Below are 25,283 nucleotides of genomic sequence, written 5' to 3' on the forward strand. Positions count from 1 at the left end.
GCAATGTCCACAATAGCCAAACTATGGAAAGAACCTAGATGTCCATCAACAGATGAATGGATCAAGAAGATGTGGTATATATACACAATGGAATACTATGCAGCCATCAAAAGAAACGAAATCTTGCCATTTGCGACAACATGGATGGAACTAGAGCGTATCATGCTTAGCGAAATAAGTCAAGCGGAGAAAGACAAATATCATATGATCTCCCTGATATGAGGAAGTGGTGATGCAACATGGGGGCTTAAGTGGGTAGAAGAATCCATGAAACAAGATGGGATAGGGAGGGAGACAAACCATAAGTGACTCTTAATCTCACGAAACAAACTGTGGTTTGCTGGGGGGAGGGGGGTTGGGAGAAGGGAGGTAGGGTTATGGACATTGGGGAGGGTATGTGCTTTTGGGTAAATTGGAAGGGGAGATGAACCATGAGAGACTATGGACTCTGAAAAACAATCTGAGGGGTTTGAAGTGGCGGGGGGGTGGGAGGTTGGGGTACCAGGTGGTGGGTATTATAGAGGGCACAGCTTGCATGGAGCACTGGGTGTGGTGAAAAAATAATGAATACTGTTTTTCTGAAAATAAATAAATTGGAAAAAAAAATGGGCAGAAGACATGAACAGACACTTCTCCAAAGAAGACATACAAATGGCTAACAGACACATGAAAAAATGCTCATTATTAGCCATCAGAGAGATTCAAATCAAAACCAAATGAGATCCCACCTTACACCAGTTAGAATGGCCAAAATTGCCAAGAAACAACAAATGTTGTAGAGGATGTGGAGTAGGAGAACCCTCTTACACTGTTGGTGGGAATGCAAGTTGGTGCAGCTACTTTGGAATATAGTGTGGAGATTCCTCAAAAAATTAAAAATAGAGTTACCTTATAATCCTGCAATTGCACTACTGGGTATTTACCCCAAAGATACAAATGTAGTGATTCCAATGTTTATAGCATTATTAACTCATTAGCTGAGTTGATAAACATAACAGATAATAATCTCTCCCTCCATGTGGCCTAAGTGGCCTATAATATACACAATCCTCTGAAGCAAATAGGAGGCATTTTAATATGCATTTCAGAGAGATTCAACACTTACACCCTCAGCGTCACACTTCAAGTGAACAGCAGAGTGAAAGTGAGAAAAATCACATACATATTCAGTTTTCTCAGGTAACTTTTGCTGGGGCCTGCTAAAGCCAGTTGCCAAGATCCAGTGAATATTCCAGTACAGATCATTTCCTACCTAAAATGATGGAAATCTTCCTTTTTAGGAAATATGTCATTGCAGTGTGATTAAGAAGCAGAACTGAGCCCATCCAGAGCACCTGTATGTTGAAAGACACTTACCTGTGAGCACAAATAAATCTTAGAGAGCTGGCATGAAAGTTACCTCAAATATAATCAGCACGTAGACCCCAGCAAGGATGACCACAGCAATGGTCACTTGTGCTTCTATGCTTGCACGGAGGTACTGATGAGCCATCAACAGAGGAACGGTCTGTGTCTTCTGGAGGGAGGCTCGAATGCTGATAGAAACAGTATCTCTGCAGAATGAAGCAAAGATATTACCACTAGTAAGGGAAACCACACTCTAATGGACAATTAGTGCTTGCTTCCTTGGTGTTCTTCCCAATGCAAGTCATCCATGGCCATAACCAGAGCCCAAACTGACCTCACAGTGATTTAGCTCAATGTCTGACCCGGCAGATGAGGAGATCTGACTGCGTATGAGCAGTGTAAGATGCAGGCACAGCCTCCTTATGGCCAGATCCATTTGACATAGGCCCCTCAGCCCTCATCTGGCAGTGTCTGCCTTGTGGCAGGTGCCATTCCAACAACTAACAGGGAGGAAGGAGATTCAGATTGGTTCTAGCCATTTAATTTTCTCTCATCTCATTACACACTGACTGCTTTACCTGCTAACAATAGAATAGCCAATATTCTCACATGTGGGAGATTCAAAAGAGGGTCATGTGCAACTTGAGAACACGTAGACAGGTTGTCCCCAGATGGTGGGGAAAATTTCCCAGAACAAGAAGCATCTAAGTAATCAACAGTATGTGGCATGATGAAACAAAAATACTTTTCTTAAAGTTTAGTCAGTAACTATTCTGAGCTGAACCATGTCCCCAAAATATAGGTGTTGACACCCTAACCCTCAAAACTTCAGAATGTGACTGTATATGGAGAGAGAGTCTTTACAGTTAAAATGAGGTAACTAATGTGGTCCCTAATTCAGTACAGCTAGTGTCCTTACAAGAAAGGATTGGGGGACACACACACACACACACACACACACAGAGAGAGAGAGAAAGAAAGAGAGAGAGAGAGAGAGAGGTCCACAGAAAAACACAGGAAGAAGAAGCCAAGGAGAGAATACTTGAAGAGAAAAATCCTGCTGAATCCTTGAGGAAATAAATTTCTACTGTTTAAGTCATACGTTCTGTGGTATTTGTTATAGCAGGCATAGCAAACTCATAAAGACATAATATAGAGGGGAATTAAAGAAAGAGAAAGAATCCTAAAATTTCCTGGAATTCCCCATTGTGGAGTTTCATAATATTAATGAAATTAAAGCATCAGCTATAAAATACCATTTGCTTCAAAATGGACCCTGCAATCAATCCTCATTTCTTGATGCTCATGGCTATGATGTCCTCCTACATCCTTCATGTTTGTAGTCTATACAGTTAAAGCATTCCACCCAAACCACATAACTGATCTATTTCTGTCAAAATTGGAGTCCCACGGATCAAATATTTTAAGTGAAAATGTCCAGAGGAGACCTTCTCCCAAAATCCTTGATCACCTGAAACCCACCTGCTCAGTATCTCAAAGGTCCTGCTCACCACCAACCGCTCACTTCTTTTTGGATTTAAAAATACTGTCCAATTCTGAATGACCTGTAAAAGTTGAAATGTAATATCAGAGTAAGTCTTTGAACTTGAACCATCACCTGGGATTGATTCAGTGCTATTGAGTGTAGATGTTAGTTTAGCATAAGAAAAGAAGAAAAAGAAGAACAGCAAGGACTTTGTACACAGCTCCCATATCCCTGACACTAGCAATTCCAAGCTGTGCAGAACTGGAAATTTACACAACATAGAGGGCTTTAAGAAAAAAAAAAAAGAAAACAGAAGTACAAATACAGAATTAGTATAAAAGGTACAAAGTTATAGAACTAACTCTGGTAAATTGGAAGGGGAGGTGAACCATGAGAGACTATGGACTCTGAAAAACAGTCTGAGGGGTTTGAAGTGGCGGGGGGGGTGAGAGGTTGGGGTACCAGGTGGTGGGTATTATAGAGGGCACGGCTTTCATGGAGCACTGGGTGTGGTGAAAAAATAATGAATAATGTTTTTCTGAAAATAAATGAATTGGAAAAAAAAGATATATATACATACACATATATACATATGTATATATATCTTATATACATATAAAAAAAGAACTAACTCTGATTTATTATGATAAAAAGATATCACTGCACTTTATATGAGACTTGGGGTCTTCTGAGCCCATTGAGGCAATTCATAAGAAATGCATGCTTAGCATTGCTTTCTGCTTGCAAATTGGAGGCAGAAAAGTCTCCATACCCATGTCATAGGAGCCCGTGGCAGGTAGGACCCAAGGATGAAGCTTCCTTTGCTGCAAGCAAACCCAACCCACATGTTCCTGTCCTAAGCAGAGCAGTGGAGAAACCAGCTGAGCGGGCTAGATATGAGCAGAGAAGGAAGGGCTACCTGGGGTAGCCAAAGGGCCAAGGAAACTTCAACAGGAAGACAGGCGCTTTGCTGCTCACAAATCATAAAGTAAATGAAAATAGGAACTCTGAAATTGGTCAAAGCATAAAAGAGAGTCCATAAGTTCTCTTAAAACACTTCAGTATTTATAATGAGTATATCAGAAAAAAATCTATTAATGTTCTTCATGTTTCTGAGCTGGATTTGTGTGTGAGCACTAGAGCAGAGTAGAGCCCCATGGACAGGCAGCTATGTCGTCAGGCTGCAAAAAGTCCCATCTTCCTCCACACAAAGCCCACAGACAGAGCAGGCAGATGTGTGCCCACCTTGCCTTTACCAAAAAGGCCTTGCCAGCTGGTTGTACACCGCACATGAGGAAGTAAAGTTTACATCCTAAGACCATGGCCAAGGCAACCGGTTTAGAACACTGGTACTGCACAGACCATCACCCATGAAATGGCACCCTCATTCTTAATGAGGCCTTTGCTCTGTGGACCCTGCTTTGCATGGCAGGAAAATGCAAGGGGTACAGTAACCCATCAGATGCTTCATTTTTGATGACATAGCATTGTGCACCAGCAGGATTTCCTTTATTGATTATAATAGGGAAAACCCACGTACTTCACAAACAAATCACCATGATAATCCTGAGAAGTCATCAAGCCCAGGACATGGGGTACAGGTGAGGATGCACACAGAGGGGCCAGGACTTGTCTAGGCTCTGGGTCATGGTAACAACACCACTGTTGGCTCTCCTTGCCTTCAAAAGACAGGAGCTAAGGGTTTTTGTCTAGGAGATGCTAGGCACAAGAGCCTACCACTTTAGAAACAGAAGCTTTGGGAAACTATGCAAGTCTAGCCAGGGGTTTCCAAACCCAAGGGAACTATGATGTTGAAGTACCTACTATACCAAAGGATAAAGCCCAGGTTTAATTGTGCTTTAACAACAAAAAACTACTTTCAAATATAGAATGTTTCCCCCCAGTAAAATCATGTGAATAAAAAAAACTTGCAAACCTGATTTTACTGAAATGGCAAGAGTTTTATAATTGTCTTAAACAAAGGAGAAAAGAGTCAAAGACAAAGCAGAAGATAGGGCTTGCCTAATAATGGTGCCATTGCCTCATGGCTCCCCATCAAATCCATTCAAAAGGAAATTCAATTTATAAAGCAATGAAATGAGTTTTTACAATTCCTTTCAAGTAACTTATAAGTGTAACCTGCTGTGGGCGCCGCCTCCTGGAGCCTGGAACATCAGCCTGGGTCACCTCCAGCACGACATGTTCTTCTCTCTCGGTATGACTGGGGCCACCGGCCACCAGGGCCCCTGCCAAATCCACCTGGAGCAATGTGGAGTCCACATGGCTGGAGAGGTTCAAAGCTGAGGCAAAGTCAAGGTGAACCACAAAGCAAGGAAGAGAGGCCTGAAGTCCCCTCACCACCCACACAGTGAGCACCCTCCTTAGAAGGTGCACAGAGAAATACCTATCCAGGCTGTTTCCTCCAACTGTACTGCAGCACTTGAGCACTCCTTATCTCCTTGTACCTCACTCCTGACATGGAGTTGGTTTTGCAATGTCTGACCCCATGTGTTTCAAATCTTCTGTTTTAACCTCTAAGTGGCATCCCCCAGCCTAACATGATCTCTGCTTCCACTCCTTGCAGCCAGCGTAGAACTTCTCCCCAAGTTTTTGGACCCACCGTGAGCTAGTAGACAGGATGGCTGCATGAATGAGCAGATACACTGACCCACATCCATGTCCAAATCCTTAGGTGCCAGGTCTCTAGTTTTAGAATGAGAAATCACAAAGAGAATTGAAAATAAGAATTCCGAAGTCATCTAAATAAGTGACATGCACTGCAGTGAAAGGAGACAACTTTCTTCAAAGCATGTGAAGGGCTCTTGATCAGGGAAAAATTATCAGATAAAGAGGGTTTCCCCCTACAAAATATAATTCCATGGCACTTAAGCCCTGTTGTAGTCTTCCCCTTAACACCAACATCCTGCATTTGGGTGTTGCACAAAAGTAGGAGCCTGTGCTACCCAGCCCTTCTCCCTCTGGTCTGGACAAACTCTTGCCTCTGGTTCTGGGGGTCATGACATGGACTCTACACAGCATCTAGCCCAGTCATTTTGATCCAGAACCAAAAACTGTTGTAGGCAGAAAAATGAATCTCAAAATAGTCCATGCTTTGCATGAGGTCTCAAAAGTCTTAACAGCACCTCACTGGTTGCAGGAGGATTCAGTAGCCAATTCCTTTACTCTTCCTTAAAAACCTAAAAGAAACAGGCAGTTTATGAAACAGACTTAGGGAAAAGGCAGAACCTCACTGTTGCCAGAGCATACACAAGATTTACTTTGACTATCAAGGGCCAGTGAATGGTTAATCTTTTTTTCATTCTCTATCTCCTCTAGCAAAATGTACTGGTTTAAAAAACCAATTGTACAAAAGAAATCCTGGTTTAAAAAAAAAAAGGTGTTTTATCAGCACTGTTGTCCATATGAGAGCCCAGAATGAGCAGGGGTTCCCAGCACTTTGTTGGAAAGCCTCTCCACACACTTAGGCTGCTACTTGGGTTCCATCAAGGAGAAATGGAAAACAGAAGTCATGCAAGGCAGGATGTACCAAGAAAAGGTCCAAAAAGACAGTGCTGCTTCTGCAAAAATTACTCGTGTACCAGTCTTTCCCCAGGGCAAACACAAGATACAGGGTGGGGAGAAAAATTTCAGTTCAGAAAAGATTCTAGGGACCTTGCAGAAACTCAGGAGATGGAACAGCACCACCTAGAGGCTAATATTGGAAAAGCAGAGGCTTCACCTTCAGATTTTATGAATGTTTGTGAAGCATTTATTGCGTTCCAAAAAATAAATGAATAAAACAAGACCTTTGTCCTGGGGAGCAGGGGGCATCTCATACCCTGTTAGGGAGACAACCATGTAACAAAGAACCCTATGATTAGCCAACCAAATGGAGTACATACAAAATCACATAGACACAGGACAACATGTACTTGCATCATTCCTTTTTTCTGTCTTTCTACATGCCCACCACGCACTAGGATTCAAAGCCCACTAGGGTGCGCTGGTGTCAGCTGTGACTTCCAGATCCCAGCAATAGGAACCTCTAACTGAGCCTCACCCTCACAGGCAGCTTCAATCCTGTCTTTCCCCCATGTTGAACTATCTGCCATGTTCCTAACATATAGTCCTCTGCCTTTGCCTCAAATGCCTTCCCCAAATCTGAAGAACTTCTACCATTTTTTGAGTTCTCACTCAAGCCTCCCTCTCCTTAAATCTTTCCTTGTCATCCATGATTCCAGCAGATCCTCTGGCCTTCTCCAGTGTTCCTCTGTAGATTGGGCCCATGCCATACTACAGTTGTTTTAGACTTTTCTCCACAAATGGTCTCAAGAGGAATAACTGTACCTTATTCATTTCGTTACTTCTCCAGAAAGTAATGTAGTTCTCACCACATTAGATGCCCCCACAAATACTTGTTTCACCAATCCCTGCCAGATGGGGGGATGAAGAAGTCAGAGAGAAAGCACCTTCTTCTTCTAGCTGCATCAAAGTAGTCTACTGCCTTTACCACTACCTCAATCACAGCCATCTTTCAAGAGCTAACTTGACATGCCTTCCATGAACTTTATTCCCACTGTGTGAGCTCCCTAGACACCATTCCTTTGAGTTCCTACTTAATCATCTTCCTGTTGTACATCTAATGAGTGTGACCATTGACTCTTCTCTGGCTGTCCCAGTGTGGGCGGCTGTTTTGGCGGCCTCTGAGTGGTAGGCAGAAAAACAAATGAGCAAAGCACTTCTGAACAGCAGGCAATGTGCTGCTATTGGGCATGGAACAAATCCACAAGAGCCTGAAAAAGGGCCTTCATTTCCACCTAGACTGTAGAGTCCTTTAGGGCTTATGCTTGAGTTTTCTACAGAGTCTGTCTTATGCCAGGTTCAGTTAACACTGGCCAGAACTCCTCCTGGACCAAACTTAAGTCCTCTGAGCCCTCTTCTTGATTAATGTTCAACCTTGGCCTGGTGAGCCCAGTTTATCAAGAATCCCTTCATTTTTTTTTTTTTTTTTGAGAATGCCTTCACTATCCCCAGCCAAGTTCCCTTTGGTAATTTTCCATCATCCCCCTCACCCTTCTGTAGATTTCCTGTTTATTTGAAGTTCAGTTCAGTCTCTTCCCTATTCCCTCAGCCTTTCAAAACCAGACCTGTATCCATTCTTGCCCCAGTCTTGAGTAAAGTCTTCCTTACCTGCTTACCTGATAAAATTTTTCTTTGACACAACTTTTGCTTATTTGAATGGAGGTAAGAAAGTGGGTTTCCTTTTGACCCAACTTCTTGATAAAAATGGGAGCAATGTCATCTGATAAAGTATGAAACTTTTAAGATTGATCAATTCACAAAAATAATCTACCTAGTGCTAATATATTTTCTCCAACATTTGGGACCAGATGGATGAAAGACTGCCCTTTCTTTCTAGAGTGGTGCTGGCCAATAGAATTTTTTCTGTGGTGATAGAAATGTTTTTATCTGTGCTGTCTGATATGGTAGCCACTAATCACATGTGGCTATTAAGCACTTAAAATGTGGCTTGTGTGAATGAGGAAGTGAAACTTTAATGTTATTTACTTCATTAATACAAATTTAAAGAGCCGCAGGTGACTAGTGGCTATCATATTGGACAACATAATTACAAGCTTACTACCTCAGGAGCTTAGGATGTGAGAAAGGAAGAACAGAAGGGAACAAAATCCTTTGTTTTCTTTTTGCACTTTAAAAACCCAGGGCTACTATGAAGACTGTGATGGAAAAATGAACTGTATGTTAAGAAACAAAGAAAAAGATTGGAAGGGAGGGAGGGCAGAAAAAGGGAAAGAAGGGAGGAAAAGAGGAAGCCTAATTACCCTGCTTATATATAACCTGGATTGCTGACCATTATTCACCTATCTAATGACCTAAAAGACTTGAGCAGGTCTCCCCCATAATAAGCACAGAGAACAATTCAGAGACAAAGAACCTCAGGTGTCTGCAATCACAGCCATTTCCTTTCATAAATCTTCTAAAAAAAAAAAAAAAAAACCACAATTACTGAGGTGAAAAATCCCGACTATTCCAAAGTAAACATCACAGGGGAAAATGTAGCTTTGTTATTCTCCAGTTAAAGGATAGTGGGGCTTTCTCCAAAAGCACTTCCCACCAAAACACACATCCCTGGTATCTGGCCAGAAGTCAGGAAGGAAGAACTGTAGGGCTCTTCACCCATGAGGACAACAATGAGAACACTGCTACTGGCCTTTCTTTTTTTTTTTTTTTCCAATTTATTTATTTTCAGAAAAACAGTATTCATTATTTTTTCACCACACCCAGTGCTCCATGCAAGCCGTGCCCTCCATAATACCCACCACCTGGTACCCCAACCTCCCACCCCCCCGCCACTTCAAACCCCTCAGATTGTTTTTCAGAGTCCATAGTCTCTCATGGTTCACCTCCCCTTCCAATTTACCCAAATTCCCTACTCCTCTCTAACGCCCCTTGTCCTCCATGCTATTTGTTATGCTCCACAAATAAGTGAAACCATATGATAATTGACTCTCTCTGCTTGACTTATTTCACTCAGCATAATCTCTTCCAGTCCCGTCCATGTTGCTACAAAAGTTGGGTATTCATCCTTTCTGATGGAGGCATAATACTCCATAGTGTATATGGACCCAAAACCAGACCTGAATCCATTCTTGCCCCAGACCTGCACAATAACATCCCTTTGCTGAGAATCACCTTCAAAGGTCCAAACTCTGGTGCACAGGATAGGCTCCTCTGACTCTGTCCCCACCTTCGATACCAGCTGCAATTGGCTCTCTGGGGACATCTTAGGGGCACTTCTGACCTCTGATCTCTCCTTTTACAAACCCTCACAGCACATTCTCAGCCTACGGTCCTGAGAGAGGGTGTGTGAGCTTCCAGAAATGTACAGAAAATATACTGATACCAATGTACATTTTCTAAGGGGCCCACGGGAAGCTTAAATCAGCCTTAATATTGGTAAATGATTGACAAGAGAGTCTCTCTTTGGCCAAAACTTTAGTTATGTTCCTTTGAACTCTCTTCTCTAAGACTAAGCCCTGACTTTGGGGTGTCTGCATTCATCTCTGTGTGGTCCAGTTTTAGCAAGAATCCTGCTAGGTTAATTTAGTCAGAACCTTCATTCTCCATATCTAATCACAGTAATATCCAATCACGTTCTATCCCCCCACGTGATGTCTGGTAACTGCCTGACTTCAGCAAGAATCCTGTGAAGTCAGTTTGGCCAGGATCTCCTCTTATCCATGATGTTTCCTCTTACTAGTTTTTCACCCACTGCCTCCCCACCCTGCTCCTTGGCTTTAAAATCCCACTTTTTAAAGCTCATTCTCTCTCCCACTGCAAGACCTCACTGCTGTGGTCTCTACAGATATCACTAAGTTCCTGGTGACTTGCCATCTTTAACAAGTGTCACAGAACATTTTTTTTTCCTCTTCAACAGATCCACAGACATATAAGAACCACTCTGCATCACCCTACCATCTCACACAGCTCTTGCCATCTCTTCCACTTCTCTTTCTCTCTTTAACAAAGTACACACACAGCTCAGAGAACAGGAGAGAAACTGCCCAGTTACTCTTGCTGCTGAGAAAAAACATTTGTCTGCCGGCCACTAGGATTGGCTTGGGTTCATTCAAGTTCAGGAAAGAGCATGTGTACTTGGGCTGCTCTAGAGGTAACACTGTGCACAAAGCTGTAGAGGTAGAGTGACATAGTACAGTTCTTGGTGGGTTGAATAGAGGACTCTCGTTTGTCATTATCTGAATTTATCCTGGTGTTATCCTTACTTGTTATGCTTACTTAAAATTTCTGCTGACTGATAAGCTTCATACAGGAGTAGCTACAGTACACCAGCAACCTACAAGTATTTCCCCTTCCCTGTCTGGTTCTCACTGAAGAATGTTTCTGCATAGGATCCCTCCAAGTTCTTGGCTCAGCCTGGACAGTAGGTTATGATCACTTACAGTGAGGTCACATGAACTGAAGGCAGGATCCATCTCCTGGGGACATCATGAAGCCAGGCCTCCACACTGACACTTGCTTTGAGAAGTCCCCAGGGGAAGCTGAGGAAAGCAGGAGGAGGTCTTATTGTTTTTAACCCATGAAGATGATATGGAAGTAAGGGATGGGAAATGAAGTTCATTATTATTATTATGGAGGTAATAAGATGGGAAATGAAGTTCATTAAAATCACAGCTCTCTCTAGTTCTCTGAGGGAGACACATCTTCATCTAAAACTGAGAAACAATTTTAAAGTGGTGAAGCATATACCAAGATTTTAGCAAGCTCTCAGATAGACATCAGAGCTACCCTGTCCCGAGAGCAGGTACAGATAAGCACTCTCATTCACTTAAGGGCAGGGATGCACCATGCACTGCCCACCAGAGCCATCTCATGAGCCCACCTGTAGGCCTTGAGTGCCAGGTCTTTCTGGAATGTTGCTGGTACCCTGTGTGTGGAGAGTGGCTCAGCTGAGTGAGAGGATGTCCTAGGAAGACACAGGGGGAACTTCCCAAAAGAACCAGAGGAAATAAAAATATGCAAAAGACTACTGATGACTGCAAGGAAAACAACCCAATTTTCTAAAATTTCAGTTCACCCAAGCTTATCAGTTGAAGATACTAAAGAAAAGAAAATCTGTGAATGATTTAATTCTTTTTTAAAAGGCGATAATCAGGGAAAAAGTGAATAATCAGAAATACTTGAGCTGGACACAACTGTCTCCTTTTCTTCCTCCTCTTCTACAAGCCTTCTCCTCCATTTGCTTCCTCTTCCTCCCCACTCCTTTCTCTTCCACGTCCTCCTCTCCTTCCTAGCTTGCTTTCCAAAATGCTTCCTCTCCCAGGAGTGGGAGTTTTAGGGACTTTCATGCGTGATTATCCTCATCCAAATATCTATTCAAGAGAAGCTCTGGGCTCTGGACTTTCAGTTTCAGCTGGTATGACTTGAGAGCTAGACACACACTCCTATTCTCACAACCTGGAAAGGTTGGACAGATGTTAAATTAACGACTTGTTCTGTCAAGAATGAGGTTGCATCATAAACATCTAACTGGAAATCTAGATTGAGACAGGTAACTGCAGGGAAGAATAAGGCCAAGTGTTTGCTTCCCTGAGACAGGTGCTACCAACACACAGAGAAGCAAGCAAGATTAAATCTGAAAATTTTTTTAAACTGCTCAACATCAAGTGTGGGCTAGTGTGATAGTAGAGAGACCTTGGGAGCCAAAGAACTGGGGTGTCCACATGTCCATTATAATAAGCTTTTGCTCCTGGAACCCGAGCAGGTACTTACAAAGAAGATGGAGAAATTGAGGAGACTCATGAAAAAGCCTTAATTTGCTGGGGAAACATATCAAATCTGGTAGCCTAGGACACAGTGGAACTCCAAAACCTGGGAGTGGTGGGGAAGAGGAAAAAGTAGTTCTCCCCTGTGGGAGGAGTAGGAATAATGCACAACCTGGCAGACAGCAGGAGAAGCCAAGCAATTCCAAGTGTCTGGGATGCTGGAGGTTACCATGGCAACAACACACTGCAACACTGTCAACCTCTGACTAGATTTACACAGACCCCCAACCAAAACCCACAGTGCTATGGAATGAATGTTTATGTCACCCACAATATTCACATGTTGAAGGCTGGCCCCCCAGTGTGACTATATTTGGAGATAGGGCCTCTAAGAAAGTAATTAAGGTTCAATGAAGTCATAGGGTGGGGTCCTGATCTGAGAGGATCAGAACAGCCATTAGAGGGGTGCCTGGGTGGCTCAATGGGTTAAAGCCTCTGCCTTCAGCTCAGGTCATGACCCCAGCGTCCTGGAATCGAGCCCCACATCGGGCTCTCTGCTCAGCAGGGAGCCTGCTTCCACCTCTCTGCCTAGTTGTGATCTCTGTCTGTCAAATAAATAAATAAAATCTTAAAAAAAAAAAAAAGAACGGCCATTAGAGAATGCTCTCTCTCCATACATACGCACACACAAACACACACACACACACACACACACACACACACACTGAGGAAAGGCCTTGTGAGGACATGGCAAGAAAGGCAGCCATCTGCAAGTCAAAAAGAAAGTTCTCACCAGAAATCCAACTGGCCAGTACCTTGACTTTGGATGTCCAGCCTCCAGCACTGTAAGCAATGTCTGTTAATCCCCAAGCTGTGGTATTTTGTTATGGCAGTCCGAGCTAACACACTCAATATCTATTATCCTATACAACACATCTAGCTTTTTAGTGACAAGCAAAAAAACAGGAGAAAATACAGTATGAAGAAATCAAGCAATCACCATGCCCAGATGACACAGCCAAGGAAAAGAAGCAATGAACTTAAAAATAGGACAGTAGAAACTACCAACACTGAAATGTGAAAGGAAGTGGGGATGGGGAACAAAACAGAGTATGAAAGAGCCCAGGGGAGCCAAGCTGTAACTGGAATGTGCCACTTGGCTATCATCTCCCCAGGGGGAACCTCACCACCAACCACCCAAAATAGTCTCATTAGTGCTCCCCTCCCTTTCTCTTCTGGACTCATCTTTCATCAAATGTCCTGAAGGAACAAAATAGGCATAGGAAGAGCAGTGATCACCTACACTGGGACCTTCAGCAACAGTTGTAATGGTTCTCTAGTGTCTCTTTGTGAATCTCAGCCATGGGCAACTATCCATCTCAGTATAGACTGGATACAGTAGCTTTGCAGGGGTGACACAGCCAACAACTGCCAGAACTTTCCTTGATCTGGATACAGGCTGAATAAAATCTGTAACAATCAGAAACACTTAATGATAAATTCGTGCCAGGAGAACATTAGGATTTAAATAATTTTGACAAAAGTTAAAAATACAGGAATAATAATGGTATTGACTGATGTATCGAACATTCACCAGCTCACTCTAAACGGTTTTTCTTACATATTAAGAGATAAAATTCTGATTCATTATATAATTCTCCACTACAATGGGTCTTGATTACTGATATTTGTTGATTTTAAGGATTAACCACTCAGCCACAAAATTAAATCATCAGAGGAAGGTAAACATGGTTTTCCTATACTGGAGAAAAGGGGATACAACCCATGTGATGGTTAAAGTATATGTTTGTAGAATTTGCAGAGCACCTTATACCTCATCAGAAAGTACACTGATATAGTTATGACAGATTATAGAAGTTCAAAACAAATTCCTCAAATCACCAAAACTTGAAATCCCAGAAAAAGGCTGAAGACTAAACACAGAGCAGAGGTCAATCCTCAGGAGATCAGGGACAACCTGGCCCACCCTGACCTTCTCCGTGGAAATCCCAGTGCACCACCTACTGGGCCCTGGTAAGCAGCCAGAACTTCAGAACCACACAATTGTGTGAACTGGTAGCCAAAAAAATAAAAGCATGAAGTTTTCAGAGCTCAATGTATTTGCTTCTTTTTTCATGCATAATTTCCTTTCTCTGGGCCACTGCTCCCTTCCCTTGTGGGTTTTTAAAGGGTTGCAGGTATTGACTTCATGAACCACCCTCACTGCTCAAGAGGTAATATTGCTCTTATATTTCACACTGAGAAGAGGAGCCTCTTCTCATGCATAATCCTGCATGCACACACACAGAGCTCTGATATTCATGTCCACCTAGGCAGATAATGAAAACCAAGTATTCACAACCACATATAGTCATGTGCAGTTTCCAGTCATTCAGGGTTCAGCATGGCCATAACCTCAGGCTGCCTGCACAGAAGAGGCACAGCCACACATGTCTTAGAGTCCACAGGGCACAGGCATGAAAACACCACTCACATACCCCATCCTTGCTCACAGTCTCACATGCTGTCAGAGCAGCATGCACCAGCCACTCACTGGAGTCCCCCAACAATGGTGCAGACAAAACTATCTGATGCCAGAAAGGACGAATATCCAACTTTTGTAGCAACATGGACGGGACTGGAAGAGATTATGCTGAGTGAAATCAGTCAAGCAGAGAGAGTCAATTTTCATATGGTTTCACTCATTTGTGGAGCATAACCAATAGCATGGAGGACAAGGGGCGTTAGAGAGGAGTAGGGAATTTGGGTAAATGGGAAGGGGAGGTGAACCATGAGAGACTATGGACTCTGAAAAACAGTCTGAGGGGTTTGAAGTGGCGGGGGGGTGGGAGGTTGGGGTACCAGGTGGTGGGTATTATAGAGGGCACAGCTTGCATGGAGCACTGGGTGTGGTGAAAAAATAATGAATACTGTTTTTCTGAAAATAAATAAATTGGGAAAAAAAAAACTATCTGATGCCAATGCTGTAAATTTGTACACACTCAGCAATAAGACCCCAATCACAGACACAATCTCAAAATGATCACAGACCACAAATGACCCACATGTCCCACACAGGCATGAAGACACACAAACACACAGCAAGCACAGAGAACCTCACATCCATGCATGCACACACAGACACACACAGCCAAGCATGTACACACACATTTGTACACAAACAGATATGCACACCTGAGCACAAAGAATCTCACAATCATTCATTTGGCAAAATATTGAGCACCTGAAATGTGATTCCCACTAGGCTACATCAGGATACACACCACACAAATGCTGGCAGTAAGACACATTCTTGGGGCCACCCATGATGCCGGGCATGCCCAAGACAAATAAAGACTTCCATTGCATGTGGTTGAAACAGAATTGGTAAGATGCTTTCAGGTGGAAAGTTAGACCCAAGGATGAAGCTAACTGCCTTCTATAGAGCAAAGCTTCTATTGTATCACAGCAGAGGAGCACTGCTAAGGGGAGGCCTCCCTCAGCAACCCCAGCCCACAATCCCACATGCATTCAGCATCTCCTCCAAAGAAAGGTATGAGCCCCATACCTTAGGTGCCTTGCTATCTAGCTCAAGGCACCCAGGGGCTCTGCTGACCCAACAGCAGAGCTCTGTAGTACTCACAGAGCACACCACCACAAAGACAAACAGGCTCACAACTTTCAGCCACCGTACACAGCACCTGCAAGAGAAAAGGAAGGACCCAAGTCACACCAAAGCAGTCCTATTTGTATGTGCCCAGACTGCCAAGTTGATAGACACCTTTCTGAAGCTTTGGATAATATCAATCTCAAAGCACATGTTAGGAATTCTTTCCATAACGTGGCATAAAGGAAGACACTGCTGACCTATAAATGTATGGCCTCATGAAAAGCAGCTTGGTACAGGTTAGAGAGGAGAGCAAAGTTAACCTAGGATGTTTGCACATGTCTCTTGCTGGAGATGCTAAAATTCAAACTTGGTGGTTCTTCACTGGCATTTTGAAAGCTGAATTTCCCAGAAACAAGCCTTATATGGGTTCTCAGATTCATATTTATCAATTGTATTCCCCTAACTTTTCTGGAAAGTGAGAAAATAGATTTGATCATAGATGATGGCAGATGAGAGAGAGAGAGATAGATAGAAGATAGTAGAGATTATGATTATATATAAATATAACATATATAAAAACACTGATGGAAATATAATCAAACAATTCAAAAAAGAAATCGGGGTGCTGTCACTGGTTGTACTAGCAGTTTTTTAAGAATTACTTCAGAGATAATTTAACAAGCAGTCCATGTTCTTGGCACATTCTGCAGTCTCCTGATGGTGTCCTGACCCAGTGACCATCTCACTTTTCTTAACTGCAGCTCTCAGAGCCCAGGTAAATCTGAGTCTAGCCAACCCATTGCAGTCTTTCCACCCTGCTCATATCACCTCCTCAGATCCACGGATCCCACCTTCTTATGACACTATCATTGTCCAGCCCTGGGGTATGCTCTACCACTGGCCGCCCCTCAAGAGTGGGCATTTGGTATTGTGCTCTGTTCCTGTATGTGGAAAGGTGCTGGCCCACAGCCTGTGCTTGTGTAGAATGTAGAAGGTCTATGTTAGGACATCTTTTTCAGTATCTTTCTGATCTTTTCAAAATGGTAAAGTCTTATTTTGAATTCTCTTAGATTTAATGATTTGATGAATAAGCATTTCACATTTCCAAATTGTAATTTAACAGCCCCTATTTTTTTAATTTAATTTTATCTTTTCAGTGTTCCAAGATCCATTGTTTATGCACCACATCCAGTGCTCCATGCAATACATGCCCTCCTTAATACCCATCACCAGGCTCATCTGTTCCCCCCACCCTTCTCCCCTCCAAAATCTTCAGAATCCACAGGCTCTCATACTTCATCTCCCCCTCCTATTTACCCCAATTCACAATTCATTTTTCCTTTCCTTCTCCTAATGTCCTCCATGTTAGTCCTTATGCTCCATAAGTAAGTGAAACCATATGATAATTGACTCTCTCTGCTTGTTTTTCTTCACTTAGCATAATTTCCTCCAGTCCCCTCCAAGTTGATACAGAAGTTGGGTATTCATCCTTTCTGTGTAATATTCCATTGTATATTTGGACCATATCTTCTTTATCCATTCATTTGTTGAAGGACATCTTGGTTCTTTCCACAGTCTGGTAATTGTGGCAATTGCTGCCATGAACATTGGGATATAGATGGCCCTTCTTTTCACTACATTTGTATCTTTGGGGTAAATACCAAGTAGTGCAATTGCAGGGTCATAGGGTAGCTCTATTTTTAATTTTTTGAGGAATCTCCACCTGTTTTCCAAAGTGACTGCACCAACTTGTATTCCCACCAACAGTGTAAGAGGGGCCCCCTTGCTCCATATCCTCTCCAACATTTGTTGATTATTGTGTGGTAATTTTGGCCATTCTAACTGGTGCAAGGTAGTATCTCAATGTGGTTTTTATTTTAATTTCTCTGATGCAACAGCCCTATTTAAATGGGAATCAAAACTGTAGGTATCAGAATCCCAGATTGCAAGATATACTATAAAACTATAGTGATCAAAACAATATGGTACTAGCACAAAAACAGATACATAGATTAATGAAACAGAAGAGAGACTACAGAATAAACCCATGCTTATATGGTCAATTAATCTACAACAACAGATGCAAGAATATACAATAGGAAAAAAAACGGTCTCTTCAATATATGGTGCTGGAAAAACTGGACAGCTATATATAGAAGAATAAACCTGGACTACTCTTCTGACATAATACATAAAAATAAGCTCAAAATGGATTAAAGACCTAAATGTGAGATGTGAAACCCTAAAACTCCTAGGTAATAATTTCTTTGACATTGGCCATCATAACATTTTTCTAGATATGTTTCCTAAGGCAAGTGAAACAGAAGCCAAAATAAACTACTGGGACTACATCAAACTAAAGACACAATCAACAAAACAAAAGGCAACATACTGAAAGGGAAAAGACATTTGCAAATGATACAACTGATAAAGTTTTAATATCCAAAATATAGGAAAAACTTACATAACTCAACACACACACACATACACACACACATCCAATTTAAAAAATGGGCAGAAGACTTGAATAGATGTCCTCCAAAGAGGGCATACAGCTGGCCAACAGACACATCAAAAGATGTGAAAAAATTAATGAATACTGTTATGCTGAAAATAAATAAATTTAATTTAAAAAAAAGATGTTCAACATCACTCATCATCAGGGAAACACAAATCAAAACCACAATGAGATATCACCTAACCCAGTGGCTAAAATAAAAAAGAGAAGAAGTAAGAAGAGTTGGTAAGGATGTGGAGAAAAAGGAACCTTCATGCACTAATGGTAGAAATGTAAATAGGTATAGCCATTGTGGAAAATGGTATGGAGATCCTCAAAAAAATTAAAAATAGAAATACCATATGATCCAGTAATTGCACTACTGGGTATTTATCAAAAGAAAGCAAAAACATTAATTCAGTTTGCTTTACTACCAAAAAAAAAAGCATTAATTCAAAAAGATATATGCGCCCTTTTGTTTATTTTAATAATATTTACAATAACCAAGATATGGATGAAGCCCAAGTGTCCGACAGATAAATGGATAAGGAATATGTGGGGAGGTGAACCATGAGAGACTATGGACTCTGAAAAACAATCTGAGGGGTTTGAAGTGACAGAGGGGTGGGAGGTTGGGGTACCAGGTGGTGGGTATTATAGAGGGCACGGATTGCATGGAGCACTGGGTGTGGTGAAAAAATAATGAATAATGTTAAGCTGAAAATAAATAAAAAATAAATTTTTAAAAAAAAGAATATGTGGGTGTGTGGGTGTGTGTGTGTGTGTTTACATTTACATATAATGAAATATTACTCAGCCATAAAAAAGGACAAGATCTTGCCATCTGTGACAACATGGATGGATTTAGAAGGTATTATGCTAAGTGAAATAAGTCAAACAGAGAAAGACAAATAACAAATGATTTCATTCATATACGGAATCTAAAAAACAAAACAAATGAATAAGCAAACAGAAAGCAGACTGAAACCTGTAAATACAGAGAATAACTAATGGTTGCCAGAGGGAGGGAGGTAAAGGGATGGGCAAAATGGGTGAGGAGGAGTGGGAGATACAGTCTTCTAGTTACAGAATGTACAAAACATGGGAATAAAAGGTACAGCATAGAGAATATAGTCTGGTATTTTAAGAGCGTTCCATGGTGACAAATGGTAATACACTTGAAGACAGTATAACATATACATTTGTTGAAACACTGTGTTGTATATCTGAAATTAATGGAACATTCTATGTCAATTATACTCAAAAAGAGTAACAAATAAATGGGAATCAAAATGATACTTCTTTTTTAAAGCATGAGACATTGATTTAGCTATCCTAAACACAAATTGTTTTCTACATAATGGCCATATACAGCAAAGATGACAACCCAAAATATGTTTTACAAGTTTCCCAATGACCATACATGGTATGTTTTAAACTGTTAAAAAGAATGAAATTAAGTCTTTTAGTTCAGTGGCAAGCTCAATGCAACTATTCCATGAATCCTAGAAGATAAAGCAACTACAGAAAGTAAAGTCCCAAATGTACTTGGTTTAATTTCTCCATGGTGTGGGACAGTTGAAGTACCTGGCATCTTCTCAAGCTGTGAACCAATCAGTTAAGGCAGGGTGTTAATAGTGTCAGAGCTCACCATCCTTGTGGTCCTTAGGGCCAGATCCCTATTTACACACTTTCACACAATTTACTGAATTTCATAGCAGACTCTGTGGCCAAATATTTGTCACATTTATGCAGGCAGCTGAGACCAGCAATCATAAAAAAAACAATGCATGGCTGGGAAACATGTTGGGAAACACAATCTCCATAGTCAAGAAGAGGTGGAGGATATGGAGGACACATTCCTGACTACCCACCCCCAGCTTACAAGCTGCATGACCACAGGCAAAATCCTTATCCTCCCTGAAGTCCCTTCCTTCATCTACCTCTCAAGATTGATAGAACGGTCAATAGAACAATGAGAGTGAGCCTCTCAGCATACAAACAGATGCAATTTGGGCATGCAGATAGGTACATTTCTAATCAGGTCTTCAAACAGCTTCAGAAAAGACAGGTACCCTAATGTAGACAAATAATAATACTATTATTTGATAGCTACAAAGTGTCTTCTCACCTATGCATGAGCTTTCCCACAGATCATCTTAGTAGAAGCCCATGCAAGGCTGTGTAGTGAGGGAAACAGAAAGAGACAAGGAGATAGTTGAATGGATGTGTCTGCCTCTGCTGGTGCCTCAGCTACCTCAGAGCATATCTGGAATGAGGATCTGATAGTCCTGGTCCCCAAGCCTTATTCTGTTCTTAGAGATGCCACTTTCAAATATGTGTCTCTCAACAAAACCTTTCTTTAAGTAAATGTACCTATAAAGCCCAGTAGACAAAGCAGGGAGAGAGCAAAAGTGCTCCAGTTCTGGGTAGACCATTCTCATGGTCCAACATAATGCCCTCAGCGTTCCACATACATGCATGCCTAAGCCCTCCTCTGTGTGTGCAAGCATAGCCTTTCTACCACCACTACCAGAAACCCCCTTTCTCACAGCCTCAGGGTCCCAACTCACACCAGGCTGGACAGCAGTTTCCTGAAGGATGAGCCCTGGCACTAGAGCCAACCCTTCTAATAACATGTTTCATCACCAACTACCAGGGATAATATCAGCTTTTAAAACACCATGGTGGGGGGACACCTGGGTGGCTCAGTCAGTGAAGTGTCTGCCTTCAGATCAGGCCATGATCCTAGGGTTCTGGGATCGAGTCCTGCATCAGGATCTCTGTTCAGCAGGGACTCTGCTTCTCCCTCTACCTGCTGCTCCCCCTGCCTGTACACTCACTCTCTCTCTCTCTCTGTCAAATAAATAAATTAATTAATTATTTTAATAAATGAATAAATAGATACAGATAAAGATAGAGATAGATAGATGATGGGTATAGATAAATGATAAGCTTAGATAGATAGATAGATAGATAGATAGACAGATAGAATGAACAAACCCCACAGGAACTGCTAAAGTGAACTGATTCCATCTGCAAACCGAGGTCATGCCATGAAGACCTCCCGCAACACAAACTAGAAGGAGTGTAGATAGATAAATGTTAGTCATTTATGTCTGTAATCAGGCTGTCCTGTAGCCCTACAGGTCCCATGCTGATTAGCAGTGCTTCCTTACATATCTTCTAGGGCCTGGAGAAGATGTAGATAACCTCCCAGGAAAAGTACAGCCTGGCCAAATGTGAAAACCCTTCATCCTCAACTTCATTCTGCTGGTTGGGAAGGATGCAGTGAGGGTGAGAACCGCCCCCAGCCCATCCCAGGGATGCTCTGTGCAACCATCACCCTGTGCCAGTGCCAGCACTCGAAGTCTTCCTACCTCAGCTTCAAAAGACGGAACCTGATATGAGCACTGTCCAGAGGTTTCCCCTTCTCTTGGGATCCAGAGGAACCAGCCAAGTCTTTGATCAGCAGGGATCCTCCCTCCCACTCAGCTGAGCTGTTTCCCCAAGATTCTTCAGCAGTGATGAAATCTCGGTGGCAAATAGGCATGCGCCATGACCTGGAAAGCAAGTCTTTGTGGTTATTGTCACAGAAATAGTAGCATCTCTAAAATAAGATTTCATTTCAGTGGTAAGTCTGAAATGTGAAAACAATTCTGGTTTTTAAAAGGACCACAGACATTTTAGTGCTGTCATACTGGTGGGACTGGGTCTTTCTTGACATCACAGAGCATTTAGCTTAAGGAAAATCATTTGAGGTCATACATATGACCTCAAATAAAAACATCAGTTTGTTCTGAGTTCGGAACTTTCCAATAAAGCTGTTTCTGGCTCAGACCAACTCCAGTTCATTTCAGTATTTGCTTTCTCTTTGATTGTTCTGGAGTTCTCAATACCTAGTTGTCACACTTTTCTTGAAGGAGAATGAGTGGTATATGCCTACAGTTGTCTTTCCATAATAGAGCTATAGGGAAGATGGTCTACCTGGCTTTTCCATTCAACCTATACATGAGCATGAGCAAGAGTGGAGAACATCAGTGCTGGACTCGATGGGCCCAAGAACGGAATCTCTATCTAGAAGGATGATTCAAAAGGCATCACAAACTTTTCTCAAAATGACATGTGGACACATCCATTTATTTTAGTTGAATTTATGGGCTTCTGAACAAACCATCAGTTCAGATACACTTGACTCTAGTGAAGTTGCACTAAAGCCTAGTATTTTCATGTATTGCCAGGAATATTCATGGGATAGCCACACTGACATAATGGGCTGTGATCTTAGAAACCAATGATGCCTCTCAAGCCCAACTAGCTCAACAGGTGTAACTGCTTTCAAACTGATTTACAATAAGAAAAAAAGGGGATTAGAGAGGAGAAGGGAATTTGGGTAAATTGGAAGGGGAGGTGAACCATGAGAGACTATGGACTCTGAAAAACAATCTGAGGGGTCTGAAGTGGCGGGGGGGGGGTGGGAGGTTGGGATACCAGATGGTGGGTATTATAGAGGGCACGGCTTGCATGGAGCACTGGGTGTGGTGAAAAAATAATGAATAATGTTTTTCTGAAAATAAATAAATTGGAAAAAAATAGTCTTATTCATAAAGAGAAGCCCAAAGATGGAAATTAGGCTATGTGAAACTAATGTATAGCAATAACAAATGAATGCTGACCGTACTGCAAACTAATCAATATTGAAAATAAAGAGTTTTGTGACTGGGAAATACTTACCTGTAAGGAATGATTATCAGGACTCCCTCAACTGGTGAACAAATACAACTGTAACAAAACTGAAACCAAGGAAACTTCTTTTAGAAGTGTCCAGAAGAAAGCTAACAACAGTGTAACTAGAACAATGCTGTGCAATAGAACTTTCTGTGGCAATGGGCATCTTCTCTGTCCTCTCCAGCATGGTAGTCACACATGCTCATTGGCCACTTGAAGTGTGTAACTGAAGAACTGAATTTTTAACCTTACTTAATTTTAATTAATTTAACTTTGAATAATGCCTGTGACAAGTAGCTACTAGGCTGGTCAGTGCAGGTACACAGTCTGCGCTGAGCTTTATACCATCAGCTGCACATTCCTGCCCTCAAAACCTTGAAAGGAAGAAAACCTGACCCATGTTCTGTTCTTCTGTAGTGGTTTTTGGTATGAGGCACTTGGAGTTACTCTTAGAGAATATGTTGTAAGCCCTAACGAGTGACTGTGGAAGCAGATGGAACAGCAGCAGAGTTCTTGTTCTCGAGCTATTGAACGCAATGGTGGGATAAGAGCGGGACCCCATGATCCCTGGTGGTAGGGCATAAGTTAGGAGCTAGGAAAGAATGTAACCCCCAGTCTCCTCTTTCTGCACCTGGCAATTGCCAGCCCATACAACCCACTCCTCCCTTATCCCATGACTGACTCCCTGCATGCCTTTGCACATGGGAAAACGCAAATTTGCTTCAAGATATTTGCCATCCCTTTGTACTTCTTACAGTTTCTTTTTATTTATTTATTTTCAGCATAACCGCATTCATTATTTTTGCCCTTTGTACTTCTTTCCCACACTTGGAGGCATCTGTCCTTGCATTTCTGACATAAATAAATAAATGAGCAAATAAATAAATAAATGGTATGTGCAGGACTCAGCTGCTGCTGCTCTCCATTGCAGAGGCAGCCCTGCACAACCGCTCAGATTGGTGTCTGAGAACTTTATTTCAGTGTGCAACGGCAAGGAACAGCTTGGCATCCAGGGCATGTTTCTGTGCTCCATGTGCCCAGGACAAATGCTTACACATTATGCTTTTCCAATGAAACATGAGTTCTTTTTGTTTTTAATTTTTCAGTGTAACAGAATTCATTGTTTATGCACCACATGCAATGATCCATACAATATGTGCCCTCCACAATACCCACCACCTGGCTCCCCCAACCTCCCACACCCCGCCCCTTCAAAACTCTCAGACTGTTTTTCAGAGGCCATAGTCTCTCATCTCCCCTTCCAATTTCCCCCAATTCCCTTCTCCTCTCATTCTCCCCATGTCCTCCATGTTATTTGTTATGCTCCACAAATAAGTGAAACCATATGATAATTGACTCTCTCTGCTTGACTTATTTCACTCAGCATAATCTCTTCCAGTCTCATCCATGTTACTACAAATTTGAGTATTCATCCTTTCTGATGGAGACATAATACTCTCTGATGGAGAAGTTCTTTATAGATCCTGGATATCAGCCTTTGTCTGTACTGTCATTTGCAAATATCTTCTCCCATTCTGTGGGTTGCCACTTTGTTTTGTTGACTATTTCCTTTGCTGTACAGAAGCTTTTGATCTTGATGAAGTCCCAAAAGTTCATTTTTGCTTTTGTTTCCTTTGCCTTTGGAGACATATCTTGAAAGTTGAAAGTTGCTGTGGCTGATATCGAAGAGGTTACTACCTATGTTCTCCTCTAGGATTCTGAGGGATTCCTGTCTCACGTTGAGGTCTTTTATCTATTTTGAGTTTATCTTTGTGTACAGTGTAAGAGAATGGTTGAGTTTCATTCTTCTACATATAGCTGTCCAATTTTCCCAGCACCATTTATTGAAGAGACTGTCTTTCTTCCACTGTATATTTTTTCCTGCTTTGTCAAAGTTTATTTGACCATAGAGTTGAGGGTCCCTATCTGGGCTCTCTACTCTGTTCCACTGGTCTATGTGTCTGTTTTTATGAATACCATGCTGTCTTGGTGATCACAGCTTTGTAGTAAAGCTACATGATGGCATGGTGGCATGCCACCATGGTGGCATCGGCAACGTGATGCCACCAGTTTTGTTTTTCTCTTTCAACATTTCCTTAACAATTTGGGGTCTCTTCTGATTCCATACAAATTTTAGGATTATTTGCTCCAGCTCTTTGAAAAATACCAGTGGAATTTTGATCAGCATGGCATTAAAAGTATAGATTGCCCAAGAACTCCTCAAACTCAACACACACAAAACTGATAATCCTATCAAAAAATGGGCAGAAGATATGAACAGAAAGTTTTCCAATGAAGACATACAAATGG

The 25,283-nt window shown here is 41.9% G+C and overlaps 1 protein-coding gene across 1 annotated transcript in view; it reads right to left on the reverse strand.

Annotated features, from left to right (window-relative positions):
- Positions 1-25,283, reverse strand: part of OCA2 (OCA2 melanosomal transmembrane protein) — a 442,782-nt gene that overhangs the window by 340,151 nt on the left and 77,348 nt on the right. The window contains exons 4-9 of the mRNA XM_044230697.1: positions 21,626-21,808; positions 15,782-15,839; positions 13,536-13,608; positions 4,973-5,133; positions 2,830-2,912; positions 1,400-1,553 (exon numbers count right to left, since the gene is read on the reverse strand). Of these exons, the coding sequence (XP_044086632.1) occupies positions 1,400-1,553; positions 2,830-2,912; positions 4,973-5,133; positions 13,536-13,608; positions 15,782-15,839; positions 21,626-21,808 (712 nt within the window). The remainder of the gene's footprint in view (positions 1-1,399; positions 1,554-2,829; positions 2,913-4,972; positions 5,134-13,535; positions 13,609-15,781; positions 15,840-21,625; positions 21,809-25,283) is intronic.

The sequence above is a fragment of the Neovison vison genome, chromosome 13, assembly GCF_020171115.1.
Source record: "Neovison vison isolate M4711 chromosome 13, ASM_NN_V1, whole genome shotgun sequence".
NCBI classification, from domain to species: Eukaryota; Metazoa; Chordata; class Mammalia; order Carnivora; family Mustelidae; genus Neogale; species Neogale vison.